The 15,911-nt window shown below is 33.3% G+C and overlaps 1 protein-coding gene across 1 annotated transcript in view; it reads right to left on the bottom strand.

The window, feature by feature from the left end:
- LOC140166980 (uncharacterized) overlaps positions 1 to 15,911 on the bottom strand; it is a 185,802-nt gene that overhangs the window by 13,714 nt on the left and 156,177 nt on the right. The window contains exons 87-91 of the mRNA XM_072190462.1: positions 15,658 to 15,739; positions 14,383 to 14,467; positions 14,055 to 14,125; positions 13,610 to 13,744; positions 6,600 to 6,719 (exon numbers count right to left, since the gene is read on the bottom strand). Of these exons, the coding sequence (XP_072046563.1) occupies positions 6,600 to 6,719; positions 13,610 to 13,744; positions 14,055 to 14,125; positions 14,383 to 14,467; positions 15,658 to 15,739 (493 nt within the window). The remainder of the gene's footprint in view (positions 1 to 6,599; positions 6,720 to 13,609; positions 13,745 to 14,054; positions 14,126 to 14,382; positions 14,468 to 15,657; positions 15,740 to 15,911) is intronic.

Raw genomic sequence — 15,911 nt, 5'->3', positions numbered from 1 at the left:
TCCGTGCAATACGCGTATTGTTTAAGAGGGCCATACGATGGACGGTGTGCATTATAACATATAAAAAGTAGCCTGGGTTCAGAACAGTACACCTCAGATCATGCACTGTCCAGAATTTTATACCAATTATATGAAAATCCAAATATGAAAAGAAAATGCAACCCTACTTTCAGATTTTTGGGCATGAAAAGAGCAATACAAATTATTTTTTAGGCCTTATGATGAAACCTGCACATTCAGAGATGCCACTTGGTGCTGTCAAAATTTCCTGATAATTCCCGATAATGCACTTTTCCCTATCCATTTGCACAGAAAGGGTAGAGCAATTACCTGAAATTAGGAAATTTCCTGAAAAGTGCTATCACTGAAACTTGCACTCAATGAGAAAATAACAGACCTGAAACAGAGCTTTAAAAAAACAAGCTGAAAAATATGAAATTTAAAGCTTTTTACCTTAAATTTAAGGTACAGCGGGTCAAATTTAGGCTGAAAATGGAAAAAAAATAGCTGAAATCTGCTGGAAGTCTCAAGTCTGTCTTTATATAAAGTTAAATGACAAATGAAATTTTTGCATTTAATCACAGATTAAGATTGGCAAGGCGATAAAACTTTCTTGGTCCATGTAATCAATTGGCTGGTTTAAGTGCCTGTTATTTTCCACTGGCATTATTGATTGATTGATTGATTGAATTGGTTTCAATGGGTTTTCAAATCATTCTTATGTGTGCTGTTGAGTAGTGAAGTCATATCTGACTAGTGTTCCAAATTTTTAACTACTGTAGGCATACACTGCCTGGATAAATTTCTTTGTTGGAAGTTGATGGAAACTAATTTATTATTGGAGTGACCATATTCTACCAAGGAATATAAATTTAAAGGAGATCAAATAGTAGAAGTACAGGTAAATAATCTGTTGGGTAAATCATGAACATAGAAATCATTTGTTTCATATTTGGATTTATTACGTGCTTTGAAGATTCTCAGAGAATTATGAAAGATGCTGGGCTCATTTAGCATCTACAAATCTATAATTTGACATTGGAAAAGATTGAGATGCTGCAAGTAAGTATAAATAGACCGGTCTAGAAACATAGATTATTGTGAACATTCATTAAGTTTGTTGTTTTAATATTTATTATAAGAATTTATCTTTTTAGTATGATATTGGCAAGAGCTATGTGTGAAGCAATAAGCATCAGTATTCGAGACTACATATAATAGCCACATCAGTTGAGTAGGTAATAAAGAAACAACAAAACATTGGTAAGTTTGAAATGACAATATGTTATATGTTGTCATAATTTATTTGTCCTAGTATTTAGTTTAACATCAGGCAGTGTACGGCAGGTTTTCGAGTAAAGGTGTTATATTATTACAGCTTATTTGATTTTAATTTTCATTCTCTAAAAACACAATTTTAATAAGAATAAATGATGGCTAAGGACCCATTGGTTAAAAACATTGGGAGCTGTTAATTTCATTTTGTCAAAAAGTTAGAGATTTAAAAGGAAGAAGGGCAAAACAAGATGGTGCATGAGCATCGATTGATTGCAGACTATCACATGAAAGTATTGCATTAAAGGAAACTAAGTATTATAGTATTAAGATGAAAATTTCACCTGTATGAGGGGATGTGATGGTAAGAGGGGGTTTAATGATTTAATTACCTGGTTGATGATGCTGGTCATAGTAGTTACCAATATAGCAGCATCACAGATATAAATGATACAATAATCACATCAGGTTAGCTTCTTACAGCGAATCACAGATTTATGCATTTCATTAGATAATTTTTCTTAATTCATATTAACACGTCACGTAATCATGGTTTATGATTGAAGTTATGTGAAACCCCTCCATTAACTATATTAATATTACAATTAGACAGGATCATCTGTCCCTATAATAGGTCATGACAAGTGTCAGTATATATAAGAGAGATGTAGAGACTACGTATCAATACATTTTTTTTAAAATTTATTATGGATTTCCTTAAGACCAGTGACTATTTGGGGCAACACCAAACAAGCCAATATTGAAAAAGTGTGGTAAAAACACGGTTTTATAAACTTGAAATTATATAGGTAAATGGTTTAATTATATAAAACACATGATTAATATAGTAAGGCCCTAAAATCAGTCAAACAGAGGTACACAGTTTGAAATAAAAAACAAACAAAAAACAAGTCAATTATTGGGGATAGATAGATAGATATAGCTATTAGGTAATTGGTATCAGTCTATATATAGCTTAAAAAAAAGTTTCTTGCAGCTTTTGTAATTTATTGCAAGAATGTACAGTTACACACTAGACTACTCCATAGGGTTTGAAATTATATAGGTAAATGGTTTCATTATGTAAAAAACATAATTAATATATTAAGGCCCTAAACTACAATACGATTATTGGGGATAGATGGATAGATAGCTATTATTTGGTATCAGTCTATATATAGCTTGAATAACAAAGGAAGTTTCTTGCAGCTTGTAATTTATTGCAAGAATGTACAGTTAACTTTTTATAACTGTTAAAATACTAGCTTTGAGTGGAAGGGTATGTAGAAAACTGTGAAAACTGGACATGAACAGCACAGATTATGGTCATCAAGAATAATCAATTTTGCTGTTAGTATAGAATAATCAATATATTGGTTTAAGTTAAGTGTTATCATCAGTTGGAAAAGACATAAACTTGTCAAAAAGCATTATTCTATGGCATGGATATGATGTGTTGAATAAAAGCTAAAAAGAATTACTAATAAGATTTTAAGACATCAATTTATAGTATAATTTTAAGTGAGTTACATTATTGTTGTTATCAAGGGCAAGTTACATGTAGTTGTTATTTAGTAGTCACTGCCTCCTTGCTACACATTTCAAATGTTTAAAAACAATAATTATCAATGTGTAATTAAATAGGATATACACGACTAGGTGAAGAAATAATTGGCACACAATATTATTAAAATAATTAAGCGGAAATCATCAATAGTTAATACATTGATCCTCATTGAACTAAGCATATTGTCAGATAGACCTATCTCAAATGGGTATATATTAATGCTTGAAACCTTGATGGAGACCAAGCTTTAGAGTTGTTGCTATTTAATGCTGATCAATAACTCAATATGATTTAAGCAGATGATGATTGGGCATTTATCAAGGAAAATTATAAAGCTTAGGCCTTTTAACTAATTATGATAGGCTTACATTAAGGTTACAAATTATTTAATAACTTTGCTTGGGAAAAACATACATAGAGGTGAGATGATGCTAAAGGAAAGTGTATAACATAGTATTACCCAATGCGTTTAGATCATCATAAAAGTTAAAACATTAGCATATTTTATTGACGCTTGAGATACCCGTGTGGAGCTTCAGATTTAGTTGCTTTTTGGGGGATCACTATATAGGAAAGAGTTAATATAGATCTGCCATCTTTGGATTGCATAATAAATAAGACATAAATGATTAGCACATATGTTAATACGGGCATACCTCCACATTGTGAAATTAACTCAGTGTTGGTTGACTGGGAGCATAGTTAATCATACCATGTACTATTTTCCTTCATGAAATATATCAGCCTCAAGAATTGATTTTAGGATATCAGTCAGCTATAAAGAAATTTCAGCCCAAAATGATGGGATTTGATTTTGAAATAACCAGCATGTAACTGTGATCATGAACTTAGACTATTAGAATATGTAATTTATAGCTTTACAAATAGATTTGGCTAAAGAAATTTATCAGCCTTGTGAAGGTTTATGGCTGTATAAGATATAGCAAGATTTAGTAATTCCCTTAACTTATCACCACTATTCGTCTGTATTCACAAAGCAAACTGGAAAGTTATTAAGATCATCTTAAATATGGAGAGTTTGTATCAAAAAGGAATATAATTATAAAGCTCCAAAGGCGACAGTACTGGTGAGCTTTAACTTCTCTCTCTTTAAGGGTAGACAAGGTATTGTTGGTCGAAGCAACCTAAAAATCGAATTTTATCAGCTAGATCAATATATTATTGAAAATTAACACCTTGATGTTTTGTAAAAGTTCAGACTTCAAATCGTATACTTTGCAAAACTGGCTTAATTTATTGTTGTCAATGAGTTTATATCGTTTTACAAAACTGTTGTTGTTTCAGCCATCTTCACAAGCGTAACTCAAGAACCGTAGCACCTATAAAAGTATATCTGTGATATTTTAATTATCATACATGCTCGCTATGAATTGAGCAATGCAGTTTTTGCCAAAGTTCACAAGCATTCAGAAGATACTGGGAACTACCAAATCACAACAGTTTAATAATTAATAAATAATTAATAACCTTAACTCTCTCTTCCTCTCTCTATGTGCTATTGTAATTTGAAATGATAACATTGATTGCATTTTAATCATGGTATTTTCTTCCATGTACAGGTTACGTCTGAAATATGTTACAGTTCAGCAAACTGGATGGAAAGAATGTTTTAAACTTAAAAGTCTATCAATGCGATGTATCAGAGTGAATGATTTCCAAGCTTTTACAAGGCAACACCATAGAGTATATGCACATAAGTTGGCGATGCTGATAATTCAACAACATTACAGGTCGGTCTGGTGCATAGGCCTTTCTGAGGTGGAATATAGTGAAGATTTAATAAGAAGAAGGATCAAATATACATACATACATACATACATACAAATTATTTATGACACGCTGTTTCATAGATATCACAGCGTGTGTGATGATACACTATATAATAAATAACAAAACAAAAATAAAAGCAAGCAAATAATATGGAACAAAAGAAAAATTATTGTGTGAAAAAATTTTTGCATTTAATCACAGATTAAGATTGGCAAGGCGATAAAACTTTCTTGGTCCATGTAATCAATTGGCTGGTTTAAGTGCCTGTTATTTTCCACTGGCATTATTGATTGATTGATTGATTGAATTGGTTTCAATGGGTTTTCAAATCATTCTTATGTGTGCTGTTGAGTAGTGAAGTCATATCTGACTAGTGTTCCAAATTTTTAACCCACCCTTCCCTCCCATAGTATATGTATAGGTTTATTAGTAGGAGAATAGGTATTTATAGTAGATTTAGTTATAAATTTTGTTATGAATACACAACTTATACTTGATAGCCGTAAGTATTGGCATAAGACATATGCCAGCCGTATTTGGTATTTGGCTGTAAAATTATTATTATTATTATTATTCAGTTAAAACATTTTGAGAGTATTGGGCTAAAGAAAGATACCAGTTATACAAATGTTATTGATTGTTGCGAATATATAAGGGATAAGCATATAATTAAATTCCTAAATAAATGGAGGGATTTAACTAAAGAATATCATCAGCATTATCAAACAAAGTGGTAGCTGAGAGTGAGAAAAATTATAACCATACTTTTAATTTTTCAATATACCTACCATAATTTTATGAAGATATTTAACTGATGAGGAGATATTCAATTGTAGCCGTACAATTGAATTGAATATCTATGATTATACTTACCTTATGAAGGTATTTGAGAATTTGGCTATTTAGAAATATACCAAAGTATGATGGTATTAATGGTTTGTATTGATTGATTGCAGCCTTAGGCAGGTATTTGGCGGCTAAAGTATTATAGCCTTATGCAGGTATTTGACTATTTAAAGATATACCAAAGTATGATGGTATTATTGTTTGTATTGTTTGATAGCAGCCTTTAGCAGGTATTTGATTGTTAAAGTATATTAGCCTTAGGCAGGTATTTGGCTATTTAGAGATATACCAGAGTTTGATGGTATTAATTGTTTGTATTGTTTGATATCAGCCTTAAGCATATATTTGGCTGCTAAAGTATAATAGCATTATGAAGATATTTGGCTAAGTAGAAATATATCAAAGTATGATGGTATTTTTTGATATGATTGTTTGTGTAATTGTTTGTTTGTTTGATAGCAGCCTTATTTGGCTGCTTTAAGTATATGGCTATTTAGAAATATAACAAAGTATGATGGTTTGTTTAATTGTTTAGAATTTGGCTGTTAAATTATATATCTGCTTATGATGGTATTTAGCTTTCAAGTGGATTTAGCTAAGGAAAATCATCAGCCTTATGTTCGTATTTGCCTGATGAGAAAATATCATTTAGTGGATTTGAAATGAAAATATTTGCCCTGGTTGGGTGTGGAATAAATACATCAGCCTTATGAACGTCTTTGGTTGATAGGGTGTGAAAGTTGAAAGTGGGGAAGTTAAAGTCAAATTTTGTCTGGATCAATACTCCCCTAACAAATTGGCTTTTATTTTTTCAGCCAAAAGTTGATATATAAAATAACATTGTAATTCAATTCACTCAGAAATTGAAATTCTACTTATGATGAGATGATAAGAAATTAAACAGCATTCATAAGTGGCAAACTAATAGTTTGAGTTTTATTTGTTTTCTGTGTCCGAGTACAATCTTAACTATATATTTGTGAATATTCTGAATCATCCAAATAGAAGTAAAATAAATAATTACACTGTTAACCAGCATAAATAGTAAGTTCAGATGAAAAGTTTAGATATTTATTTTAGCTATGTCTGTCTTTATCAATTAAAAACAAATTGTACTCACCTCGGAGATTTCAAATGTCCTAACCGTCCATTCTTGAGTGTCTGATTCACTGATTAGTTTGACCGTCATTCGGCCATATTGAGCTTCACCACTGTCTGGCCAGTATTTCTCACATTTGACCTGAAAGTTTGAAAAATATCATGTACACATTTTAACAAATAATTGGTAGTATAAAGATTGATGAAACACAAGTACATTTTTGTTTGTGGCTAAAAGAGTTTTAAATTTAAGTCTAGGGAGATGACATCAATTTCAAAAGAAGAATTTTAAGCTTCTATTGCACTATGTAGTAGATAAAGGGTGAGAAACAGACCATTATCAGAAATAATGGGCATGTTGTTCATGACTGGCTCAATGTTAGTTGGTTTGAGGTTGAGACCCCGATAGGGGTCGAAACCTCAAACCAACTAACATTGAGCCAGTCATGAACAACACACCCATTATTTCTGGTAATGGTCTGTTTTGAACCGCTTATCTTACATATCTGTGGTAGCAAAATTAAATTGTTTGCATCAAAATATGTATATATAATTGTTTAAAAATAAGTTTAATGCCAAACTGTACTTTCTTGAATTAAAAACACTAACACCTCAGACGCCAGCATTATCAAATCAATAATAGTTATTGATCTCAATTTACATTTGTATTTGAAGTGGTTTGGTAGGTTTTTAATCCGCTGGAGTGTATTCACCCCGTGACCGTTGTTATTCAAATGATTAGTGAATAATGCAAAGAGTTGTCAACGTTTGTTCTAGGGTTTCAACACCATGAAATTTATATTTTAGAAAAATGTGATTAACCAGATATTTGAAACACCTAGTAACGTGTGTCCAATGGTGCTCCCCATTATGGGTAGGTCACAGTAAGGCTTTGCACTCCCAGCCTCTTGACTTGTAATGAGTACCGCAGGCATGGAATAATTGATAGGAAGAGGCACTCCCTAATTAGCATGAGGCCGCATTCTTATTTAAATTAGCCATTGTGTTATAAATTCATATTCATGTTTACCAGTAGCACTTTACACCACCAGGTAGGGTAAGCCATGAATAATTTAGTGTTGTAAAGTCAAATAAGCTTCATTCTTTCCAGTCTTGAACAAAATAGTAGGCGGAGGCGGAATCGATCTCGGTACCTCTCGGTTGAAAGGCACAGCGTCGACCACTACGCCAAGTAACTATCTGCTGTGAGCGTGTGATTTTAATCCTTGATATTGCTCAATGGAATAAATCGTGAAATTAAATCAATAATAAAAGAAGCAGAGTTTTATTTTGGGCTCAAATTGGAGACAGCTCTACTAGAGAAAAGGGAAAATATTTGTCTTTGCTCTAAAGAAAATATTTAAGTTAGAAAATAATCAAATAAATTTAAATAAATATTTTGAAACAGAATGTTATGCCTCTATTGGAAAAAAATATATTACAATAACTTGTGTGTACTATAATTTATTATTTATATTATTATTAATTACTTACTTACTTAATTAATTAATTAATTTATTAATTTATTTATTTATTATTAATCACTAACATTTATACTCACTTCATCACTCACTCACTTAAAATTAATCTCATTCTGATGACAAAACAACCCAATTAATTATATCATGAACAATATTATTTAAATTATTAAAATTTTGTAAATTTGACCAAATATTTTTATAATTGTCCCAGAAAGATTAATTTGATTGTAGGTGGGACTTAGTAGAAAATAGTCTAAAGACAATATATGCAAAGTTTAAGGCCTTTTATGGTGGGTATACTTTTGGAGCTACATTTTATTTCAGGTGAAATATGGTGAAAAAAATGAAATGTGTAAAAAAAGCGTTGAAAAAAAAAAAAAAAAAAACGTTGTTTTTAAATGTTTTTATCCGATTTGCATAACTTTTGAAAGTTTGTTTAATGTATTATCAAAAGTGCATTATGTTAATGTGTCTAATAATGAAAAACACATTGATATAATGATGATTTTTTGATTTCTCTTGACACCTGTCTCACTTTAATTTCAAAATGGCAATTTATTGCTCGCATTTATTTCAGAAAAATTAATTCATCCACCAATGCCAAGAAATCTACCGTCACCACTGTCTATTTTACCATAATGACAGATTCAGTAATCATCCATCTTACAAAATAATATTGTGTGAAATAATATATGGTCAGTAAATCAATCAACCAATCAACTCCCTCCTCTCAATTACTCTTGCATTCATTCATTTACCTGTTATACCTTCACACTTTATTCCAACAATCATCAATCAATCAATCAATCAATCAATCAATTCATCAATCAATCAACCCATACATCAACATATCAATCAGTCAATCTGTCAGTCATTTAGTCTCACGTCATCACAAGTCATAAAATTAAAGTTGATCGACAACTTGATTGGTCGATCAGTTCATTGTTTCATTGTTTGATGGTTTGATAAGTCTATTGATCGAAATTGACTATTATATAATTATTAATATTGTTATTGTTTGATTGATTGATAACTTGAAGAATTGATGTATCAATTAATTCGTTGAGCCGTTGCAAGTGAGTACGTGAAATGTTATTAAGAGCTGAGTTACTACAATAGGCCTAAATTAAATAAATAAATAAACAAGCAAATAAATAAATAAATAAATGAATAAATGAATAAATGAATAAATGAATAAATAAATAAATAAATAAATAAATAAATAAATTAATTAATTAATTAATTAATTATATTTATTTATTTATTAATTTATTAATTAATTTATTAATTTATTAATTTATTAAGTAATTAATTCATACATTCATTAATTAATTAACTAATTAATTATTAGATGAATAAATAAAAGTTATGCAAGAAAAATCAATGCAATAGATGTCCCATTTCGTTTACGGCTATCGATCTGTATATTTGTTTTGTTTTCATAAAATTGCTGTAGGCCTATTTCTCTTTTGAAATCATTAGGGGCTGTGCAATAGTTATGATCCCTGGGGGAGGGTAAAATTGGGGGGCAAGAATTTTTTGGCGAGCCGCAAGGGGAGGACAAGCAATTTTGGCCAGCGAGAGGGGGAAAGCGATTTTGGCACACATCCATGGGTGCGTTTTAAATAAAACGCTCTAAAAAGACTTCGAAAAACAGTACGGAAACGCTTTAATATGCAAATTTTCCTGCTCGCCAAGGCGCTATAACATAATAAGCCATACCGCATGATACCCGCAAATCATTGGCATGTGCAAGAGGGGGGGCTAAAATTTTAGCGGACCGAGAGGGGGGGTGCAAGCGATTTTTGGCAGGCTGAGAGGGGGTACGATATTTGGCGGGCCATTCGAAATTTTACCCCGGTAGCGTACTGTTATCCTAAGCCTTTTAGAGCATTTTATTTAATAGGCGTAGGCCTACCATGAATAGGGCCTATGTGCAACCCCCCCGGCTCAGAATTATTACACAGCCCTTGATAATCTCCGGGGATAATCTCCAAAATCATTCAATCATTCTTTTGATAGACCTAAACTCTTCTAGTAGGCCATAGATTTTAAATACTATGAGTAGGCCTATACGTATTGAGCAAGTGACATGTACAAGTGCTATAAAGCGCCGTGCATCAGTGTGTCACTTCATTAATATTACTAACCGGCTCACACGCTGTAGTGTATAAATCAAAATTCAAAACACTCGGGTGATTACATAATCAGTGGCCTCAGCTCAATTGAGGGTGTTTCAATTTATTACGTGATTTGGGAAATGCACAAGATCAAATAGAGCGGCGAGTAATGATTATTTACTTGTTTTTAAAAACAAACTGCTTAGGGCGGTAATACAACGTGTACGTCCGATAACTATAGATTGAATGATATTTATCATCACACGAGGAAACAAAAACAAACGAGGTCAGTGGAGGTCAGTGGTCTCAGCACTCAGAGGGAGCGCACTTTCAAGCTTGGTACTCGCATTGAACAGACAAAGTTCGCAAACTGAATGGCGGCTTTATTTGTCAACCGTAATTAACATAATCAAGGGGTCGAACATGCTAATATCCATAACCGATCGATAACTGGACTCATTTTCTACCAAGCAAACCAGCGGGATTTGTCATAGGTTTGCGTGCGTAATAGAATAACCGTGAATTTAGTGTCACCCCCGTGCCGCAGGTTAGTTGCGAAGCTCCCCTGGTCGGGTAGTATCCCGGGGTTCTTGCCTAGTAGCTAATTAGCATGGACCGTTGAGCGTTTTTGGGTTGGGCAAGGATAAAGACAGATTCCCTTCTAGAAACTAATGGAAAGTTTATATACATGTACTGAGTATACATTCAACGAAACGATTACTTTTCATTTATGAGTATTACCTCGTTATGCTAATTAAATTTTAATTTGCATAAATTTAACTATCTTTATTAATTGAGCACCAGTGGTGTTCTATAAAATAGTATTATTAATGTTATACGGACTGCAGTAGCCCTCTATAATTTTCTCTTGCCATGTAACATTTGCATTTAAATTGAGCTGTAAATGCATTTGTTTTCTAAGTCTACCTGAGACTAATAACGAACTCAGATTCTACATGTATGTTGTGATCCTTTCCATAGTGTTTCTAGAATGTCCATGGTATTCCTTTTGTTTAGCTCGCAGCCCGAGACCGTTATCTTGAGCTATTGTGTTGATAATGGTCTCTGGGCAGCTAGCCACCTCCATTACTCTAGGTAATGGTGTGGGCAGCGAACCTTAAACAAAAGAAATACAATGGATAATCTGTGAATAGAAAAGGGCTAGACGTATATATGATGGTAGAGTGCTCTGGTATTCAATACTATGGTTTCATATTCAGTTTTTATGCTCACACAGGAAATGTCCTATACCTAAATGGGCTAATCCAGTTAAAGCCATACACCCCCTACGGAAGACATGACTAACACAAGAAGTGTTGATATCAAATAGGATTACCTGCGTGAATCTCCAAAATCATTCAATCATTCTTTTGATAGACCTAAACTCTTCTAGTAGGCCATAGATTTTAAATACTATGAGTAGGCCTATACGTATTGAGCAAGTGACATGTACAAGTGCTATAAGCGCCGTGCATCAGTGTGTCACTTCATTAATATTACTAACCGGCTCACACGCTGTAGTGTATAAATCAAAATTCAAAACACTCGGGTGATTACATAATCAGTGGCCTCAGCTCAATTGAGGGTGTTTCAATTTATTACGTGATTTGGGAAATGCACAAGATCAAATAGAACGGCGAGTAATGATTATTTACTTGTTTTTAAAAACAAACTGCTTAGGGCGGTAATACAACGTGTACGTCCGATAACTATAGATTGAATGATATTTATCATCACACGAGGAAACAAAAACAAACGAGGTCAGTGGAGGTCAGTGGTCTCAGCTCTCAGAGGAGGCGCACTTTCAAGCTTGGTACTCGCATTGAACAGACAAAGTTCGCAAACTGAATGGCGGCTTTATTTGTCAACCGTAATTAACATAATCAAGGGGTCGAACATGCTAATATCCATAACCGATCGATAACTGGACTCATTTTCTACCAAGCAAACCAGCGGGATTTGTCATAGGTTTGCGTGCGTAATAGAATAACCGTGAATTTAGTGTCACCCCGTGCCGCAGGTTAGTTCTGAAAGCTCCTGGTCGGGTAGTATCCGGGGTTCTTGCCTAGTAGCTAATTAGCATGGACCGTTGAGCGTTTTTGGGTTGGGCAAGGATAAAGACAGATTCCCTTCTAGAAACTAATGGAAAGTTTATATACATGTACTGAGTATACATTCAACTAAAGCGATTACTTTTCATTTATGAGTATTACCTCGTTATGCTAATTAAATTTTAATTTGCATAAATTTAACTATCTTTATTAATTGAGCACCAGTGGTGTTCTATAAAATAGTATTGTTAATGTTATACGGACTGCAGTAGCCCTCTATAATTTTCTCTTGCCATGTAACATTTGCATTTAAATTGAGCTGTAAATGCATTTGTTTTCTAAGTCTACCTGAGACTAGTAACTTGAACTCAGATTCTACATGTATGTTGTGATCCTTTCCATAGTGTTTCTAGAATGTCCATGGTATTCCTTTTGTTTAGCTCGCAGCCCGAGACCGTTATCTTGAGCTATGTGTTGATAATGGTCTCTGGGCAGTTAGCCACCTCCATTACTCTAGGTAATGGTGTGGGCATGAACCTTAAACAAAAGAAATACAATGGATAATCTGTGAATAGAAAAGGGCTAGCGTATATATGATGGTAGAGTGCTCTGGTATTCAATACTATGGTTTCATATTCAGTTTTTATGCTCACACAGGAAATGTCCTATACCTAAATGGGCTAATCCAGTTAAAGCCATACACCCCCTACGGAAGACATGACTAACACAAGAAGTGTTGATATCAAATAGGATTACCTGCGTGAATGACTCCGTTTGAAATCTAAGGTCATGTCTTTCATAGGGGGTGTGTGAATTTCATCTACATTAGCCCTATGTCCTATCTACTGACCCCCTATAAGTTCTGGATGTCTTGAGCTCATATGAGTAACTTTCCATATTAATGTTTACAATGCTTACAGGAATCTCATCCCAGATCTCCTCCATATTGTTAGGTCTAGTTATTTAGCAAGTTATTTGTTAAAGTTAAGTTATTGAGTACCAAGCCATCCTGTTTTCTTAACCCTCCATGTGTTTGCTACAGATTGGCACTTTGTTGCCACACACATCTCCCTAAGGTTTTCCATAGTGACAACTTAGACTATCTCATAAGCCATGAAGTTATGAATCAAGTTACAAGTCAAGTCAAGAATTAAGTTATGAATCACATCATTGGTCAAGTTATGAATCAAGTTATGAGTCAAGTCAAAAGTCAACTTCACATCATTAGTCAAGCTACAAGTCAAGTTATGAATCAAGTCTGAAATTAAATGCAAGTCAAAAGTAAAGTTATGAGACGCGTCAGGAGTCAAGTTATGTGTCACGACAGAAGTTATGAGTCACATCAAGTCAAATAGAGCAAGGATTTATCAGCTTTCTTACCCTTCCATTCTCCACTAGATTGGTGTTCATTATGATGGTAGGAATTTCATTTTCCCAAACCATCTCCCAGAAGTCTTCAATAGTATTAGGCAATGGACCCTGGGTTACTATGTATTCATTTTTGCCATGGTGACCCTGAAAATACAAACAAAAAAAGGTTAGGCTAATTTACAGCTTGAAATTAATTTCTTAAACAGTCAAAAATGGTCATAAAGAGTGGATGTAAAAAACATGGTTTTACAGGTAATCTGACACGTCTCCATTGCCTGAGATATCATTATTATTGCATGGAACAACTCGTCATTTAAGATAATGCTATCTCCTATGTAAATTGAGGATGTTGTTGCAAAATATGGCATAAAAAATTGTCGTGTTAATAAATAAACAGCGGTCGATAGCAGTGATATTATTTGTTGAATTTAATTTTGATTAAAATTGTACTCACATCTACATAGCTGGCATTAATGTAGTCCAAGCCATCCGGTGGATCATGCAAACAAACACGATTAGTATCATCTGGCAGGGGAACAAGGATTATGAGCTACATGTTAGTTACAAATTATACGAGTTTATTTCATCAAAATATGTACAGAATGAAAAGAGAGCAAATAACAAAATATGGTGATAGGGGCAGTGGAGAAAACTTGCGAGGGTAAAAGGATTTTACCTATCACCAGAGAAAAAATTCAAATGTGTGGGTGAGCATTTTAAGGTGTGCACCCATAAGAAGTTTTTTCACTCACACCCAGCCTGATTTACATTACCACACTTACATGGCAGGATATTTCTGTATCTGTTCTTCTCTGGAGCATTGGAGGCAGCATTGCATGGCAAGTTGGCACCAATATCATTCAGTTTCTATGCATGACAAAGAGGAATCATAGTGTTAGTATGTATTACATGGAGGATATTTCTGTATCTGTTCTTCTCTGGAGCATTGGAGGCAGCATTGCATGGCAAATTGGCACCAATATCATTCAGTTTCTATGTATGACAAAGAGGAATCATAGTGTTAGTATATATTACATGGCAGGATTTTTCTGCATCTGTTCTTCTCTGAAGCATTAGTTCAGAAATCATACTGTTAGTATATATAAAGTGAATTTTAAGGAATATATGTGTTCCAAACATGATCATCACTGTAGATTTAAAGGTGGGTGACCCGATTGATAGCCTGATCACCCACTTGACCCAATCAAAAAGATTTTGGTATCAGGTGAAAACTCTTATTTTTCCCATTAACATATTGAAATTAGGTGTTCCAAATTGGTATATTTCCGAAGAAATCATCTAAAAGCTGTCCAATTAGTCTTGACCGTGGTATACCACGTTCGAGTCTATTCAACAGTTATTTGATGATATCTTTGGAAAAACACTGATTTGGAACTCGTAATTTCAATATGTTAATGAGAAAAATAGGATCTTTTATATGACATCAATTTATTACATGATAATCAGTAATGAAATACTGTGGACTACCAGTATAACGATGTATGTCAGTAATTCCATACTGAATTAGTCACATTTACAAGGAACATTTAAATGTTCTTTTTGCATGAATGCTTGAAAAGGAAATATTTTTGCTATGGGCCCTCTATACATAAGTTTTAAAGAATTCCATTTTCCTAATATATCGGACACCTTCCTTTAATTAGTACACTTGTAGATTTTGATTCCGTAAACTTTCATCAAAGAAAGAATAATAATTTATTGAATACAGTCGGGTTTTCTCTAAATGCAGTATTAAATTAATCCCTTCAGAGCGAGCACGGCTTGTTGATACGATTGCACGCAACTGCGCACAAACCTTTATAATTCACTACCAAACTGGAGTTGAACCAAAGCTAGTATTGTCACTCTCTTCTTCACCAAGCATTTGACAGGAAAATAGAAATTTAATTGTGTTAGGACCTTGCATACACAAAATATTTTTGAAGTCGCAAATTGAACTTAAAACTTAAGTGCTTACTTCAATAACTAATAAACACAAAGGGAATAAATATCCCAAATGAATTTGTTAAAAATACAGATACAATTTTTTAACTTACATTGAGCTCTTCTGTGTAGCGTATTCCACCCCTTGCATTCATCATTCTCATGTGCTCACCAAACTGATCAACATAGATAGGCCTGAAAACAAGAATAAGTGTGGTATGTATGATTATTGTAACAGGCTATGATGAGAAAACAATAAAAGATATTTTCACTAATTTAAAAGATATTTTCACTAATTTAAAGGCTTAATCTCACCAGGGATATCCCTGATCTCACAATTCTGCCAACAATTGCTTTCAAAGCAACG

Source organism: Amphiura filiformis, chromosome 12 (genome assembly GCF_039555335.1).
Source record: "Amphiura filiformis chromosome 12, Afil_fr2py, whole genome shotgun sequence".
NCBI lineage: Eukaryota > Metazoa > Echinodermata > Ophiuroidea > Amphilepidida > Amphiuridae > Amphiura > Amphiura filiformis.
This window is presented reverse-complemented; position numbering and strand designations above follow the sequence as displayed.